General features: G+C 37.3%; 1 protein-coding gene across 1 annotated transcript in view; it reads left to right on the forward strand.

Moving 5' to 3' along the window:
• Window positions 1–1,726: 1,726 nt before the first annotated feature.
• Window positions 1,727–17,200, forward strand: part of LOC108719027 (stress response protein NST1) — a 47,674-nt gene continuing 32,200 nt past the window's right edge. The window contains exons 1-9 of the mRNA XM_018267614.2: window positions 1,727–1,854; window positions 1,947–2,003; window positions 2,885–2,953; window positions 4,095–4,125; window positions 5,306–5,341; window positions 9,640–9,720; window positions 11,186–11,319; window positions 12,763–12,879; window positions 16,643–16,682. Of these exons, the coding sequence (XP_018123103.1) occupies window positions 1,953–2,003; window positions 2,885–2,953; window positions 4,095–4,125; window positions 5,306–5,341; window positions 9,640–9,720; window positions 11,186–11,319; window positions 12,763–12,879; window positions 16,643–16,682 (559 nt within the window). The 5' untranslated portion in view covers window positions 1,727–1,854; window positions 1,947–1,952. The remainder of the gene's footprint in view (window positions 1,855–1,946; window positions 2,004–2,884; window positions 2,954–4,094; window positions 4,126–5,305; window positions 5,342–9,639; window positions 9,721–11,185; window positions 11,320–12,762; window positions 12,880–16,642; window positions 16,683–17,200) is intronic.

The raw sequence follows: 17,200 nt of genomic DNA on the forward strand, positions 1-17,200 counted from the left end.
TTCTCCTTTAAGAAACACTACCCTGATTTATTAATTTGAGTGTTATAGCTCAATGACAATGACAGCCTTCCTCCACTACTCCGCAAGAGAATATCCTGAGAACAAGAGTCACATGTTTCCAGGGAGTTGCACCCAAACTACCACAATTGAGGTTTTCATGAGTATGCAAAGGGAATACAAACAAAACTATTATATAACATAGTGTTCCAGATGATAAATGTTCACAATACAAGTAGCGATGACATAAGGTACTGAGTAAACTACCTGTGGTCTGTTCCTTTTACATTCAGACTTTACACATGTCATGCTGGGCAGAATTCAGTTTATTTGGTGACTCCTGAGGGTGATCCCTATGTATGTTCATTAAATCGGATAGTGTTTTGTATGTATTGGTCTGCCTTGTGGACCACTGGATTATTCAATAGCAGCTCCGTGTAATACTAAGTGATACGTCTGAAGGTATGTATCATTATTTATTTGACAGGTTTAGGTAGTGCACTGCACCCCATTTAACTATAGGCTTACAGACATATTACATTTTAGGGGGCAAGCAGCCATCCATAATGCCACAGCAATGAGGCATTGTGTGATTTTTGCCTGAATATCAGGGTTGAGATCAGGGCAGGAAATGAAAATCTGTGTGTCATCCAACATTTCATCACTTTGGTTCAGAATGGCAAAAATTTCTGCCCCTTAAAAAAAAAAGAATGTTGATGCAGCTAAAGGGCTCTTACTCACTGGCGTTCTGACCTGCGCTCCCCTGCGTTCCGTTTTTTGGCGTTCAGCTGCAGGGGAGCGCAGGAATAGACGCTTGTCATTATTTCAAATGGGGCTGTACTCACTCAGGCGCGTGTAGGCGCCGAACGCAGGTTGAGACGCAACATGCTGCATTTTTCCTGCGTTCGGCGCTTACACGCGCCTGCGTGAGTACAGCCCCATTTGAAATAATGACATACGTCTATTCCTGCGCTCCCCTGCGGCTGAACGCCAAAAAACGGAACGCAGGGGAGCGCAGGTCAGAACGCCAGTGAGTAAGAGCCCTAATATTGCTGTTTTGCAGCACTGGGGTATTCCCACACTCAAAACAAATACAGGCAGTTTAATTGGCTCCTGACAAAACGACGACATTGCCAAACGAGCGGATCTCTCCGTGTATGGCCACCTTAAATTGCAAAAAAAAGGTTGGCCTTAGTTTGCACAAAACACTTTACTTTTCAACAGATCTTAAGCTGGCCATAGACACAAAGATATGATTGTACGAATCGAGGATTTGTACGATAGTCGGACCGTGTGGGGAGAGTCTCAACATCTTTTGCCAGGAGATGGGGAAGTCTGATCGGATGTTGATTCGTACGATCGGATCTTTGCGTCTATGGCTAGCTTTAGCCTAGGTATGTGAAATAGGACAAGTCACAGGGCTAAGAAGAGAAAAAACTTTAATTGGACCTTGGATATAATATTGGGAGCAAAGGGTCATATGGCTGTGGCCTGGGTGTTGTTGAAAATCGGGAAAACCGCTCTTCTGCCTAGCACAAATCCAGCTGTTATAAAAGAAAAATATGTATTTTGTTTGCTCGCTGACAATTTCAAAGCGCAGAGAAAAATTAATTGCACATCTGATAAAATAATGGAACTCTGGGAGGATATGGAGGCTTTTTGTGGAAATTTGTTCCCTGGCACAAATGGTATAAACAAAATTGCGTGCCGAACCTCGCTCATTTTAGTCATGCCCGTGTAAACTGTTCGACGATTGGTCACGTCTCATCTCGCGTTATTGTGAAAAACTCTGAGTGCGGACCGGAAAGAGGCGCTATACATGTAAAAAGTGGCGCAGGACTGCCGGATATTAGGGAGGTATATCTTTGTGGACTGCAGTAATTACTTCCGTTATTAAAATCATCGTGCTCCTTGCAAAGAAAGTATTTTATTTTTGATTTTTTTTTCAGGTAAACATGGAAAAAACAGCCAGCGATCAGCCTCAAGAGACGCAGTTTTGGTGCTATGTAAGTATTCAATTAATTGGCAGCACTAACAAGTGCAAGGAATTTTTTTTTACGTTGATGCAGTTCTTGACTTTAGTCATCAATCATTATTACCCAGTCACCTACTGCACTTCAACAAAGATGGCACGTTATTTGTTTTTTTGTTACAGACAGTAGTAGAAGGGAAAAAAGTGTGCCAGTATTTGTCAATTTCCTTAGCTTTAAAAGGGCACTATACCCTTACATTACACACCTTTTCTAAAAATGAGCAGAATACATAGAATGGAATAAATAGGAGTTGAGAATGTGTTCTGCCTATTTGCTTTTTGATTACAAAAGAAAAGAAGACTTTTTCCTGATGTGTTTTCATTATAAAACACTAATTGAAAATTGGGTTGTTCATTCATCTCACTCTCCTCTCTGAAAGGGACAAACCGGTTTGTTCAAACAAACCTCTGCATAAAGTGATACTGACACTAAAAATATATATTTTTTAAAATATTAATCTACATTAAAAGTTACATATAGGTCACGTTGATCGTTTTTGCTGATCTGCTTTTGTAAGTAATTATTACTTGAAGTTCCTAAACCTGTTGCCAACCTGACTGTCCCATCACAGTCTGTCAGATAGAGTTTCTAATGCTAACCAACTGCTGCTGCTGCACATATATGGCAACATTGCTGATACACCTTATATATTACATCTGCATATTAGGAAGTTAAAAAGGAGCTGCAGATTCTCTTCACTTTCTGCTGTTCTAATCATTCAAGGTCTATGCTGAGATTATCAGAACAATAGAAAGGCATGCTATTTCTTTCCCCTGTCTGTTCAGCCCCTGCCTTTTTTTTTTGTTTTTATTCTAATAATCTTGCATTCTTACTAACTTTTACATATTTTAAAGATCTGCAGCATTGGATGTGCATCTGCACTTAACCTACAGAGCCACTTTATGGGTTTCAGGCACCGGCAGGTAAGGAATATATTATATATATATATATATATATATATATATTATAGTAAAATACAGACATCACTTGCATAATGTTATGTAAGCCAAAGTGCTGTTACTGTATAAATACAGTCATATGGGAACCGCTCTGAATTCTTTGCAGTTGTATTTATCATTGGCTGAGCTTTCAAAGTAGCAACTTCCTTTTAATATATAACATGCCTTATGGAAACAGTAGTATTTCTGCAGTGACGTAAAATTTATTGGATTAACAGAAAATATGCATCATAACATAATTAGACAGGTGTAAAAATGTGGGCACCCTAACAGAGATATTACATCAATACTTAATTGAGCCTCATTTTGCAAATGTAACCGCCTCTAGACGCCTCCTTTAGCCTTTGATGAGTGTCTGGATGGCGCTATTTTTGACCATTTATCCATAGAAAATCTCTCCAGTTCAGTTAAATTTGATGGCTGCCGAGCATGGACAGTCTGCTACAAATCATCCCATAGATTTTTGATAATATTCAAGTCAGGGGACTGACGGCCATTCCACTTTTAGTAGTGTACTTCTCCCTCAACCTTTTGTAGATTTTGAAGTGTGTTTAGGGTCATTGTCTTGTTGTAATATCCAACCCTTGCGTAACTTAAAATTTGTGACTGATGCTTGAACATTATCCTGAAGAATTTGTTGAAATTGGGTTGAATTCATCCAACCTTCAACTTTAACAAGGGCCCCAGTCCCTGAACTAACATCCATTCTATTGGGTCCTTTATTTCACCACCTGCCCTGACACTTGCTCAAAGTTCTTTCACCCAGTGGTAGCAATTTGAGAAATCTGGAATGATTTTGAGAAGATTACTGTAATATTTGTTGTAGTCCATGTTTTTAGAAGGTCACAATGGTAAAATCTGATTATTCAAATAATCTGAGTCCTAGTTTAATAATCCAGTCATACATTTGCATTTCATTATTACAACTGAATTCAAATATCTAAAGCTAATTGGTCATTGGCTTCTACGGGTTACTGGAGTAGAGAGAATCTGCACTATGATGAAACCCTGGACTCAAACTGTTTTTAAGAAGTTGTGCTGAAAATAGAATATTTCTACACTGAACGCTAAATGCTAAAGTATTACTCCCATTACTTTGTTCCAGGTTGAAGAAACACTTAAAAACCATGGAGCCGGTATGTGCAAATTTTTGGACTTCACATTTATAGAACATTTTGCTTTTATTTTGAAAGCAATATAGATTGTTAGTATTTAAATCATAAGCAGTAGGTTAGTACATTTAAATAATGTATCAGTGTTACAGGCTGTGTTTACTGTCAGTGAATTCAATTTATGACATCTATTACCTGGAGATCTTGGCTTTTTTTTAGTTAAAGGAGAAGCAAAGCTACTGAAACATTTTATTGCAAATAGATTAGCCACGGTAGGGATGGGCGAATATATATATTTTTTTTTTTGCACTACGACATACAAGTCTATGGGCGCCATTTCTGCGACAAAACATGGCGAAAAAATCCGCACATCCCTAGTAAGCAGCTCTAAAAACTCTGTTTAGGATAGCAGCTGCCATATTAGCTTGGTGTGACATCACTTCCTGCCTGAGTCTCTTCCCTGCTCGCTCATAGCTCTGGGCTCAGATTACAGCAAGGAGGGGAGGAGGGAGGGGGAGAGGAGCAAACTGAGAATGCTCAAGGCCGTGCCCTGGAGGTTTAAGCTGAAAACAGGAAGTCTGATACAGAAGTCCATGTGTTCACAATAGAAGGAAAGAAATGTTGTGTTTCTTTTGACAAGAGCAGCATTACTTTGAGGGTTTACTGGCGTATTTATATAGACCTTTCTAATAAAGCTTACTTAAGTTTAGCCTTTCCTTCTCCTTTAAAATGTGTTTCTGTAACTTGGAGCACCATTCATTAACACTACTAAAAACAGTTGCATCCTAAGAAATCACATTAGGATTGTTTGGTCACCAAAAGGGACTTGCATAGAAAAAGGAAATCAATAAAAAATTAAAAATGACATTGAAGCTTTTTATTCATCCATGATATTATGAACTGAATGAATGAATCTAGTACAGTATTTAGTAATTACTGTTGCTTTAGACTCTGTGCTAGATTGTGTCATAAGAATGAGTTTGCGAAGAGGAAAAGGGCATTCTTGTATTTTGGCACCTTCTGTATAATGTCTTGGCGGATGATGGATTACATACCTGCACCATAATGCTTAACTGGCCTGTATAGCTATTAACACCATTAACCAACTATTATGAGGACTCGTTGTAGCACTTTTTTTTATATGGTCTTTATAAATGTAAATAGAATTAAAATGTGTTTTTTGTTTTTTTTTATTATTCTTTAGAAAAACCTGTTTTGAGAAGAAAGAAGCGTCAGTTTTGTAAGTTTATCTATTTAATATTTTACAGTGGCAGGCTATACATAACATTGTTAAATTTTTTTAAATACCATTTAGTAATCTACATATCAAAGATATTTTATTATTCTAGACTTATGTGAGAACAAAGTTTTCATGCTGATTTGCTTCATTTTTGTGATTTGACTTAACAATCCATAATGGTTTAGGCTAGTTCCACACATTGAGGCTCTTTGGCCTGCAGGCAAACTGGCACTTAACTCCTACGTTTCTGCTATGTCAGTCACCCATACATGTGACCCGAGGCATTCCCAACTACCCCTCAATACCCTGCTTGTTTCTCCACATAGAAAGCATAATATTGTTGTGCACTTTCAGGCAGTGTGCTGTTTATATACAGATTGCCACGAAGGTGGCTCCATGAAGTGGTTTCACGTTTTTACCCATTCCTCTTGTTCCACCCCTCCTGGCTACTTTTTTAGCATACCCAACTGGAAATACATATTAAGGACATGTAAAATAATTCTAGAAACAACCTGTATAAGGACATAATAACAAAACGTATGTAAATGTTTTTCATGTTGGATAGTAATGTTGTGCTAAAAATAGTAAAATATTTAATTGCATATACTGTAGTCTGAAGAGACCAAATACAGTATTTATGGATGGCTTTGTGGTTAGTGCTCTGTGCTGCCTTGCGGTGCTGGGGTCCTCTGTAACTAACCTGACCCTTTTGTGTATGTGCTGTGTGAAGTGATACAGAATCTATTTTATACATTCACTGTAATCTTCAAAATAAATATGCACGCACTTATTTTGAAGATTGAGGTTGCCTATGCTACGGGTTCGGGGCACGGCACACGGGCCACCCGGCAGATTTGGTGAGTGACAAGTTCTGCTGATTTCTACTTTTGAAACAATATTCTAGTGACGGGCCTGGGGTTTGGACACCCAGGTCATACCTTTCCACTTGGTAAGGATTACTTTGTGGCTTGCTTTGATTTAATTTATGAAGTGTTTAGGGGGTTTTACCCTGTATAAGCAAGTTTAGAATTCATTTTGTTCTATTAACATTTAAATAGTCCAGAAGAGATTGGAGCCAGCCGTCTTTCTTGTTTGTATGATTCACTGTAATCTGTCTGAAATGTCCCATACATCCGTGCTTTATAATTAAAGGAAATTATTAGCTTTGGGAAATTACAAAACATAAACATGTATGGCAAATGTATCTTGTAATCTAACTGCACCCCCTACCACACAGGTTTATTTCAATAGGTTGCTTTAGGACAGCATCCATTGGCATCTTCAGTTTTTCAGAGTTTTCAGCATTCTAAATTATTGCAACCCAAACGATTTTTAGACAAACCCAGACCACAGAAAAAATTTGGTCTGAAATTTTTAGGCATGTGGCATCAATGTCTGGTATCGTTGTTTACAGACTTTGAGGGCAGAATAATATGGGTAGTATTTTGTCGTTGTGGTACCAGCAGGTGTTTTTATTTTGTTCCCTTTGTTAATTTAGTACAACCCCACTTGTTGCAAATGGCACACAAAAATGATGTGGGTTGAAAAATTAAATATTTTTGTTATAGGGACAAAAGCTAATTAGGGATGGGCAAATTTGACCTGTTTCGCCAAAAAATTGCCGCCGGCAAAATGTCGCCAACGGGCATTAGTCTATGGGCGAAAAAAAAAAAAAATTGCCGATCCCTAAAGCTAATGCATTGATTACAATTTTCAGTGGCTTTAAAATTATTTGTAAATGTAGTTGCCATTGACTGGAGAATTTCTTTATCCCTTTTTGGTCCCTTGATCTGACTCTTAAAACAATGTAGCAGTTCTAATCAAGGTATGTTGATCCGGTTACTAGCAATGTTTTAGGAGTCAGATGGAGTGCAGAGAAGCAAGTCCTAGAACTACTACTTGTTAATAGATCATTGATCAGCTTGTAGATGTACCATTCAAAGCCATTTATTTTGAAAACAAAATATTTTAAGAAAATTTTGAAAAGAAAACCTGTTGAAAATGCTTGTTTGGATAGAATATAAAGAAAAAAGAACCACCCCTTTAAATCAAATATAAGCTAAACACCTGAAAGCTTTATGGTCTTTATTTTATTTTTTGCAGGGTTTAGTGACGCTGACCAACAGTAGCAGTTTTTTACAATCTTGCATACTGTGTAACCATGGGTGTGTTTACCATGTGAAAAAACTTAGGGGCTGATTTACTAACGTTCGTATTTTGTTTGTTTTCACAAATGGTATTTTGGTACAGCCTCAAAACTATAGGCCAGTTAGTCTGACCATCAGTAGGAAAGCTTTTCGAAGGGTAAATAATGGACAAGTTACTGGACTTCATAGCAAATCATAATGCTATGAGTTTGTGCCAGCATGGTTTTTTGCGTAATAGATCTTGCCAGACTAACTTAATTTCTTTTTATGAGAAGGTAAGCAGGGACCTTGATTCTGGAATGGCAGTGGATGTGATTTACTTACTTTGCTAAAGCATTTGATACAGTGCCACACTTTTACTGGTTAAATTAAGGAATGTTGGCCTGGAACATAGTATTTGTACCTGGATAGAGAACTGGCTAAAAGAGATTACAAAGAGTGATGATAAATGGAACATTTTTCTAATTGGACCAGTATTGTTAGTGGAGTACCGCAGGGCTCTATTCTTGGTCCTTTGCTTTTCATCTTGTTTATTAACCTGCAGGAGGGGCATTGAAAATACTGTTTCTATTTTTGCTGATGATACAAAATTGTGCAGAACTATAGGTTCTATGCTTCATGCTGCCACTTTGCAGAGTGATTGATTGATTAAGTTGGAAAACTGGGCAGCAATCTTGAAAATGAGGTTCAATGTTGATAAATGCAATGTTATGCACTTTGGCAAAATATACACTAAATGGCAGAGTGTTGCTAGGATCTACAGGTTTTTGTAGATAAAAACTTGTCTAATTACAGGCAGTGTCATTTTGTGGCCACTAAAGCAAGTAAAGGCATTAAACCTCAAGGGATGAAAACATAATTTTGCCTCTTTATAGGCCACACCTGGAGTATGCAGTGCAGCTTTGGGCTCCAGTCCTTAAGAGCATGAAATTAATGAAGAAAATGCAGAGACATGCAATCAAACCGGTTAGAGGGATGGAAGAGTTAACTAATGATGGTAGACTGTAGAGCAGGGATCCCCAACCTTTTGAGCCCGTGAGCAACATTCAGAAGAAAAAGTTGGGGAGCAACACTTGCATGAAAAATGTTCTTGGAGTGCCAAATAAGTGCTGTGATTATTGGCCATTTGGTAGCCCCTATGTGGATTGTCAAGCTACATCGAAGCTCTGTTTGGCAGTACATCTGGTTTTTATACAACCAAAACTTCCCTCCAAGCCTGGAATTCAAACATAAACTCCTGCTTTGAGGCCACTGGGAGCAACATTCAAGGGGTTGGAGAGCAACATGTTGCTCACGAGCTACTGGTTGGGGACCACTGCTGTAGAGGTTGGGGTTATTTTCTCTGGAAAAAAGGTGCTTGCAAAGGGATATGATTAAACTTTACAAGTACATTAGAGGACATTATAGACAAAAAACAAGGGACTGTTTTACCCATAAAGAGGATCACCACACCAGAGGCCACCCCTTAGACTAGAGACAAATAACTTTCATTTGAAGCAACTTAGGTGATTCTTCACAGTGAGGACAGTGAGGTTGTGGAATGCACTGCTGAATGATATTGTGATGGCTGTTTCTGTTAATAATGCCTTTAAGAGTGGATTGAATGTTTTCTTGGACAAGCTTAATATCAAAGGCTATTGTGATACTAAATTCTATAGTTAGTATACAGATGGGTATATACAATTTTAAGAGAGGGTATGGAGGGGTAGCTGTATGGATTCAGGGTTTCATTTGGAGGGGTTGTATTTTTTTAGTGCTGAAATCGTGTATTAGATGAATTACTCTAAACCATAAATATATCCCAATTTATTAAACAAACAACACTAAAACAAAACTTTTTCATTTAAAAGTTGTTGAGGTCATGTAGAATTCAATGGGATTTGTCCTTTTCCAATTGTAAAATCTTTCTTCAATTAAAGCTTTTGGATGTTTCAGGTTTTTTCATTTGCTCTTAACAATTTTAGGATATTACGATTTTTGTATTAGTATTCGGATTAGTTACACTTTTTTATTTGTTCAAACTTTTTGTATTAGGCTGTTTTAATAAATTACTTGCCATTCACGGTTTAAGCATTTTTTTGTGGTTTCTAAAACCACTAAAATCAGATGGTTGATAAATGGGTCTCACCTCCTCTAATATTTTGGATTTAGCAGATAATCCAGAGCCTGCATTAGCTGGAAAAACACTGGATGACCTACTTAGAGCTTGTAAAGAAACTGAGCCTGCATTGGGTAAGCAGAACATTTAAAATTCTTACTATTTCCTCTCTTTAGAATATAAAACACTGCTATTAATACATACATATATGAAAGAAAATAATGTCAACCCCAAGAAGCACTATACATTACTCAAGTTTCTGTGCACTGCCTGCTTCTTTGGTGCATTTAACCTGATCTTATTTCTTGATTTAATTTGTCATTTTAAATTCATTTCAACATTATGTTAAATAAGCACATTTAACTTCATATTCTGACAGCAATATCCCTTTAGCCAAACCCAAGTGTTGTGTTTTGTTTTTGCATTGGGGGAATTTAATATTACTCACTGGGCTCAGTCATGGATTTTAGATATAATTCCAGGATCAGAGCCACTACCCTATAAGATAAATATAAATAAATAACCATAATCTTAAAGGGGTTGTTCACCTTTGCGTTTCATGTTAGTATGGGTTGAGAGTAATATTCTGAGACAACTTGCAATTGGTTTTCATTTTTTATTATTTGTGGTTTTTGAGTTATTTAGCTTTTTATTCAGCAGCTCTCCAGTTTGCAATTTTAGCAATCTGATTGCTAGGGTCCAAATTACCCATCAACCATGCATTGATTTGATTAAGAGACTGGAATATGAATAGGAGAGGGGCTATATAGAAAGATGAGTAATAAGTAGCAATAACTATAACTGTGTAGCCTTACAGAGCATTTGTTTTTAGATGGGGTCAGTGACCCCCGTTTGAGAGCTGGAGAGAGTCAGAAAAAGAAGGTAATCATTAAAAAAACTAGAAAATAAATAATGAAGACCAATTGAAAAGATGCTTAGAATTAGCCATTCTATAACATACTAAAATTTAACTTAAAGGCGATCCACCCCATTAATCATTCATAATAATTTACTACAATGCAGCTTGGAATGCATGTTGATGGCTAAACAGTGAGAGTGAGAGGCTACTCCAGTTTGGGTAAACAATAGTTTTTTTGAAAAAACTGTCCTATGGAGATGCCATGTTTAGGAGCACACATGTGCTTCCTCCACTTATGCACATGCATGTGAAGGCATAACGAGCAAAAGCTCTGGTATTCTCAGTGCCACAGAATGGACACTCATACCAGGATCTCCCTCCCAGTGAGGGTGACTTAGTATTTTAGAAATTGCTGCTCTTTTTCTCCTTCCAGAGTGCAAGGCTGTATTAGCCCAAACTTCTGGTGGTGGGAAACCGTTTTGTGAAGTTTCTTTCTGGTGAACTGTAGTGAGCTATATTTTCACCTTTTGATAAATTAACCCCAAAATCATTACTCCCATGGTGCAAATTTCAAGGGATGGCATTAAGCATGCCAACAACATGCTGGAGTAAAAAAAGCAATAGTTTCAGGTTTAAGTATTGGGACGGCTTGGCAAGGTTACCAAACATTAATCAAATGTAAACCAAATAGTGAGGCTGTTTTAGCAAATTAATGTAATAAAAATATTTTCTTCTTCCAGGTCTTGAATGTGTGTATGAATATCATCAAGATGACAAAAATTATGTCTATGAGTGCAGACTATGCAACCTTCAAACAGGAGTGGCTCCCATGTTCATGCATGTTGTTGGAGCCAAACACAGAATTGCATACCTGGTAAGTTATGTTTATTATTTATCAGGTCATTATGATTTATTTCCTATTGCAGTATTTGATAATATAGACATCTGGATTTGCTCACATTGCTAGTGGTCTTATAATTAAGTGTCATTTTAAAGGCCTTTGCTAATCTGGAGAAAGAAGAGAGATTATTGTGTCACTTAAGTATTTTAACTAAAACCATGAATATTATTGAAGGGGTGACTTTTTTTAAAATTCCTGATGGTATAGAGTAGGTTTCACACAGCACATTTTTTTTTTTTTAGAGCATGAAACCATGATCAAAATACCATCCTTTATTCACATATAGAAGAGAGTGATCTATCTGTTTCTAGGCTTTAATTGTTTTCTTAACTTTGTTAAGCGTGCTATGCTGTGCCTTCCTAGCGAGGAGAGGCTTGCTCTCCCCAATATGTGGCAGTGGTGTGTGGGTTTGGTAAGTCAAGTATAGGGCTGGATGCATAGTGAAAAATTACTCTTTGATATCAACATTCAGGTAGACCTAGGGTTGCCACCCAACTTAGCTGGTAAATCACCAGCTAGGGCCGGTGCAGATATTACAAATTAACCGGCAATTTCTTTCTTAAAGGTGAACTCCACAAAAACTTAAGCTTTTGTAAAAGTAAACATAATTTCAAGCAGCTTTGCAATATGCATCAATGTTTCTGACATTGCCCTAAGCCTAGCCCCCTGCTCTTCTGCTGATCCTTCTGACTACTTTGCTGAGCTTTCCTCAGTCTGCATCCTCCAAACCCCACAATTCCCTGGACATGTTTATTTCAATAAGGAACGGAACATCACAGTGTAATGTAGTTCCTTCATGCTGTCTGTAAGCTGTGGAGAAGTTACAATTTGTAACATCAGTGTTTTAGTCCCTCCTTCCCTGACAGGATTTCAAATGATGCTGAAAGAGAACAACTGTTAAACAGCTGGATTTCAGCATTGAAAATGGCATTTAATCATACTTTTTGTAAAAACAGGTAACTGTGATGGGTATATTAGGGGTTTCTGTGTTATGTGGGCCTCTTTATCAAATTTTGGTTTGGAAGCCAGAGTTCCACTTTAAATATTTCTCCCTGCCCTGCTCACTTTTTAACACTTTCCTTATGCCTTCCTGAGCAGCGAATCTCCTCAGATCTGCCCACACTCGGCCTCTGTGACATCACCACTGGCCTCCCTAAACCTCAGGCTGGTATAACTGGAGGAAAAAGGTGGCAATCCTAGGTAGACCTTAGTACTATGAAGAAGCTTCCAGTTACTTTTTATACTTAGTGTAGTGTGTATAAAAGCTTGAAGTCATTTATGTATATTAAATAGACATTTTAAGGAGTGAAATTCAAAAAATATTGTGCAGTGCAGGACAACAAATTGTTAAACCCATAAATTCTTGTTCTTTGTTTTTTTTTTTTTTGTTTTTTTTTGTCTTCCTCCCTCCAACAGAGTAAACATCACAGTGATTTGGGAATCCCCAGTAACTTCCAATTAAAATCTGCAGCCAAGATCAAAAGACTAAGAGATACCTGCATAACTGTTGAAAAGACATTCGGAAGAAAAAACGTAAATGTAATATTCTTAGTTTTATTTGTTAAGAAACAAAATACCAACTATAGCAATTTCACACGTTTATTTTGTGCAAGAAAAGTATAAACAAATTCATAAACAAATTCATGTTCATATTTGCTAAGCTCCTCCATCTTAATGCATGTTAGCTTGGTTATTTTAAATTTTGTATATTAAAATAAACCTACAACATCATATGGAAGGAAGAAAAAGAAAGTGAGGGAGAGGATCTAATCAGCCTTTTGCCAGATAAGACCATTTCTGACTCAAAAGGTAGTCGTTCACCAATTTTTTCTAGATCTTTGTATTTCCAGTTGCATTAAATATTTTTTGTTGCATAATACAGACATTGTAGGTAACACAACTTTTGAGTATTGCCCAAATTGTATAAAACCCGTTAATCCTAGTAAGCAAAGGTCATGGTAGTGAATATTTGGAAGTGCAAATTTCTCCTGTAGGATTTGGTCCCCAAAACCTCTAAATTAGATAGGGCTAGAAAACATCATACTAACACGTTTAGTGCCATAGGATTCTACATCAGGGGAATTGCCCTTTTATATTTATCAACAATACAACTTGCAGTACCCAGTCTTCACAACCTGTGATTTAGGACCCATAAATCATTAGTAGGCTTTCATTGGAGATTGTATAACAATATTATGATATAGCGGGTAATAATACAAAAGGGTACCTCTTATAATGCCCTACTCCAGTTCCCATTATATGGTATAATATTGTTCATGGCAAAGTGTATAATAGTGCAGAGTAGTGTAAAAGCACACAAATATAAATATTATACACATTCCTTAATAATTAAACTCTGTATTCTTAATATTTATAAAAGTGTATGGATGCATAATAACACAAAAAAAACATACAATTACATAACTTGTGTCTGTTTTAATATAACTATACAACCACATATAAATATACTCAACTGTTACTTTACATACACACAAACACACATACAATAGTGCTAACCGTGTCAGGAGGCCAGGGCTTAGGGTATGTGCAGCACTAAGACACCTCTGTTTGGTATTAATTTTTCTTTACACTTTTTTTTTTAACCCACTTAACCCAATGTGTAGAACTGCTGTTGATATTTTATTTGTGCTTTATTCAGGCCTGAGCAGTAGGTCACACATAAAATTAATGGTTTCCTCCAATTATACATTTGGTATAAATAGAACCTCCGTTTTAACTTGTGGCAGGGGAAAGAGACCGCTATTAAATCTGGTTGTAATCTGCTTTAAGGGATTTTTTAATGTATCTAAACAGGAAAACAATTACACTTTAAAGGGAAGAATTGGCTACATCTAATGGTAAAATACTTATCATCATCATTTATTTATATAGCGATGTCAAGATATGCAGTGCTTAAGGTTATAAGTTTATACAGGTATGGGATCTGTTATCCAGAAAACGCCGAATTACAGAATGGCTCCCATCAGGCCCGGACTGACCATAGGTTTGTTCGGGCATTTTCCCGAGGGGCCGCTTCATATTTTCTTTAAGTGGGCTGCTCCGATAAAACCTTTTTCTTTTCACTGCATACACAGCGGGCTCTAGGACCGCTCCTCCAATCTATGTCCCACTGTGGCTCCGCCCCTCCCACTGCTCTCGTGCTGCTGCTGCCATGCCGTGTGTGTGTCCCAGCACAGTCAGAATTGAGTTTGTGTGAGTAGACTTCTTCTATCGAGTGGGAAATCAGTAGGGATGGTGCAGTGTGCTGGTGGGTGTCAGATGAGTTGGGGACAGTGTCATTTGGTCCCATTGTACAGTGGGGGTGGGGCTAAACTGTGCTGTTGAGGACATGGGGCTGCTGGAATACACAGAAGAGATTCACTACACTTGAGCTTTCTACCTGCCCTGATTGTGCTACATCCCTTTGTGCCTCTACACTCCCCACACACAGGCTCTTCTAATAGATAAAGTGTAGCATCTCCCTGACATTTGAGTATAGAGATCCAGAACTCTGGCAATGAAATAGTGTTAGGTACTACAGTTTCCCAACTTCAATCTATTGATAATCTTTTAGACCCACACTGTACCTATACTTTAATTGTGTGCACATTTGTGAAAGGTTGTTTCATTTGTCTATTGTGCTTAACCATTTGTATATGTTTTGGAAAGGATAAGCACTAGTTGTGGGCAGCAGTGTTTTTTTAATTGACCAAACGAAGCAATTTGATAGGGATTATTACTTCAGACTAAAATTATTCCAGAGTTGTGAAGCTCAGTTCAGCAAAATGTACAGAGAGATCCCATAAAACTATGGCAGCATAGGTATTCCCTGTACTAAGCACAATTCAGCAGGAACAGCCCCTAAGTTTGCTCATAGTCTGTACAGAGAGATCCCATAAAACTATGGCAGCATAGGTATTCCCTGTACTAAGCACAATTCAGCAGGAACTGTCCCCTAAAATGTACCATAACATTATGGCATAGTAATTCCCCATTTTTGAGGTGACTCTGATAAACGTGGGTCTGCACCTGTAAGTGGACACAGGTGGGCTTTGTTCAGTTTATTTTTGTGTTTTGTGAGGCGGGGTCATTAGAGACATTTCATTTAATTCCTTTAATTATAAATTAGACTATAGAGTTAATGTTGCTTTACTGTAATGTAGGGAATAATAGAAGTCTGAGGGGTTCTGTGACCATATAAAGGTACAAGGCTGCAGGATCTTTAACATATTTTACATGAATTACACTTGAGTCAGAACACTTGAGTCAGAAAGGCAGCTCTTTATGTAAATATTTTTTTGCAGTTTTTCCCCAATATATGAGTGGATGAGTACAAGACCATTGCGTCTTTACATGTGGGCTGCTTTGATTTTTTTGCCCGGGCTGCTTTTTACCCCCAGTCCGGCCCTGGCTCCCATAGACTCCTTTTTCTCTGTAATAATAAAATAGTAGCTTGTACTTGATCCAAACTAAGATAAAATGAATCCTTATTGGAAGCAAAAGCAGCATTTTGGGTTTATTTAATATATATATATATATATATATATATATATATATATATATATATATATATAATTTTCTAGCAGATTTAATGTATGAAGATCCAAATTATGAAAAGATACATTATCCAGAAATCCCCAGGTTAGGAGCATTCTGGATAACAGGTCCCGTACCTGTAAATAAAAAAAGTAACAAGTGACATATTTACATCAACGTTTATTTAAGGCTCACTTATAGTATAGCTTACAATTTAATCGTAAGCTTGATGTGCAGCACTGGCTTATTACTGAAATAGTGTTAATCACTGTACTGGCTATGAGTAAACTAATGCTAAGATTAATGTTGCTGGGACATTATGACTGCTGCTGCTATCTTAAAGGGAAAAGCAGCAAGAGTGAAAATGTCCCCCTCTTGCCTGACACTACTTTTTATACTAATGAAAGCCTGAAATACATATAATGGTGACAGGTACATCTTTGTTCAAAAATGCTCATAGGCATTTTTCAAAACCGTTTTAAGAGGTGCTTTAGGCACAGCTTTTTGCATAACTTAAGCTTGGCATACAAATTAAGTATACTGGAATCCTGTACACATGTTGGTCAATCAGGCCAAAATAGGGTACTTTGGTTCTGTGTTTTTGGGCTACTTAATAAAAAAAATATCCAAAAATGCTCCGTTTGCCTTTGCCCTTAAAATTGTTAACAAATCACTTTTAATTTGTTTATTGTGGTGTGATAAGATTACCTATAATTTGATTAATTCATCCAAGTCTAAGTCATTTCTCTACTCTGCTTAGGTTGTTAAAGGATCATTTGAACCAAGAACATTTATTGATGGTAAGCTTTTATATTTTATGTCCATACATTTCCTTAAATGTTCTTTGTATGTACAGAAACAGATCTTTGTGCTCCATTACTGTGTTAGTCAGAGCTATATTCAGGAGGGATATGAAGGGGAAGGAGCTTAAATGTCCCCACCACCCACTTGTCCCTTTATTATTCAGTCATACAGCTTAGTAAGTGGTGAAGATAATGCTGTGCTGATCCTGTGCATGGTACACAGCTATTTCCCTGAGCAATAGTGCTGCCTGTATAAGGACCAGGGTGTGCGCTGCTCATGCATGGGCATTTTTTTGTTGCTATAAGCTTGAAATTGGGAGAAGTGGTTGGGAATGGAATTCACACAAGATTAATGGGCTGCACAGTTACAGCGTATACTTGTTATGAACTATGAACACCAAAAGATCCGAATAGATTCTATATGCCCACAAGATTGAACAACATATAAAACAAAGAAATGCTGGAGAAATTGTGGAAATAGAACTGACATGTGGCAAATATATAATTATGTATTG

Source organism: Xenopus laevis, chromosome 6L (genome assembly GCF_017654675.1).
Source record: "Xenopus laevis strain J_2021 chromosome 6L, Xenopus_laevis_v10.1, whole genome shotgun sequence".
Taxonomy (NCBI): Eukaryota; Metazoa; Chordata; class Amphibia; order Anura; family Pipidae; genus Xenopus; species Xenopus laevis.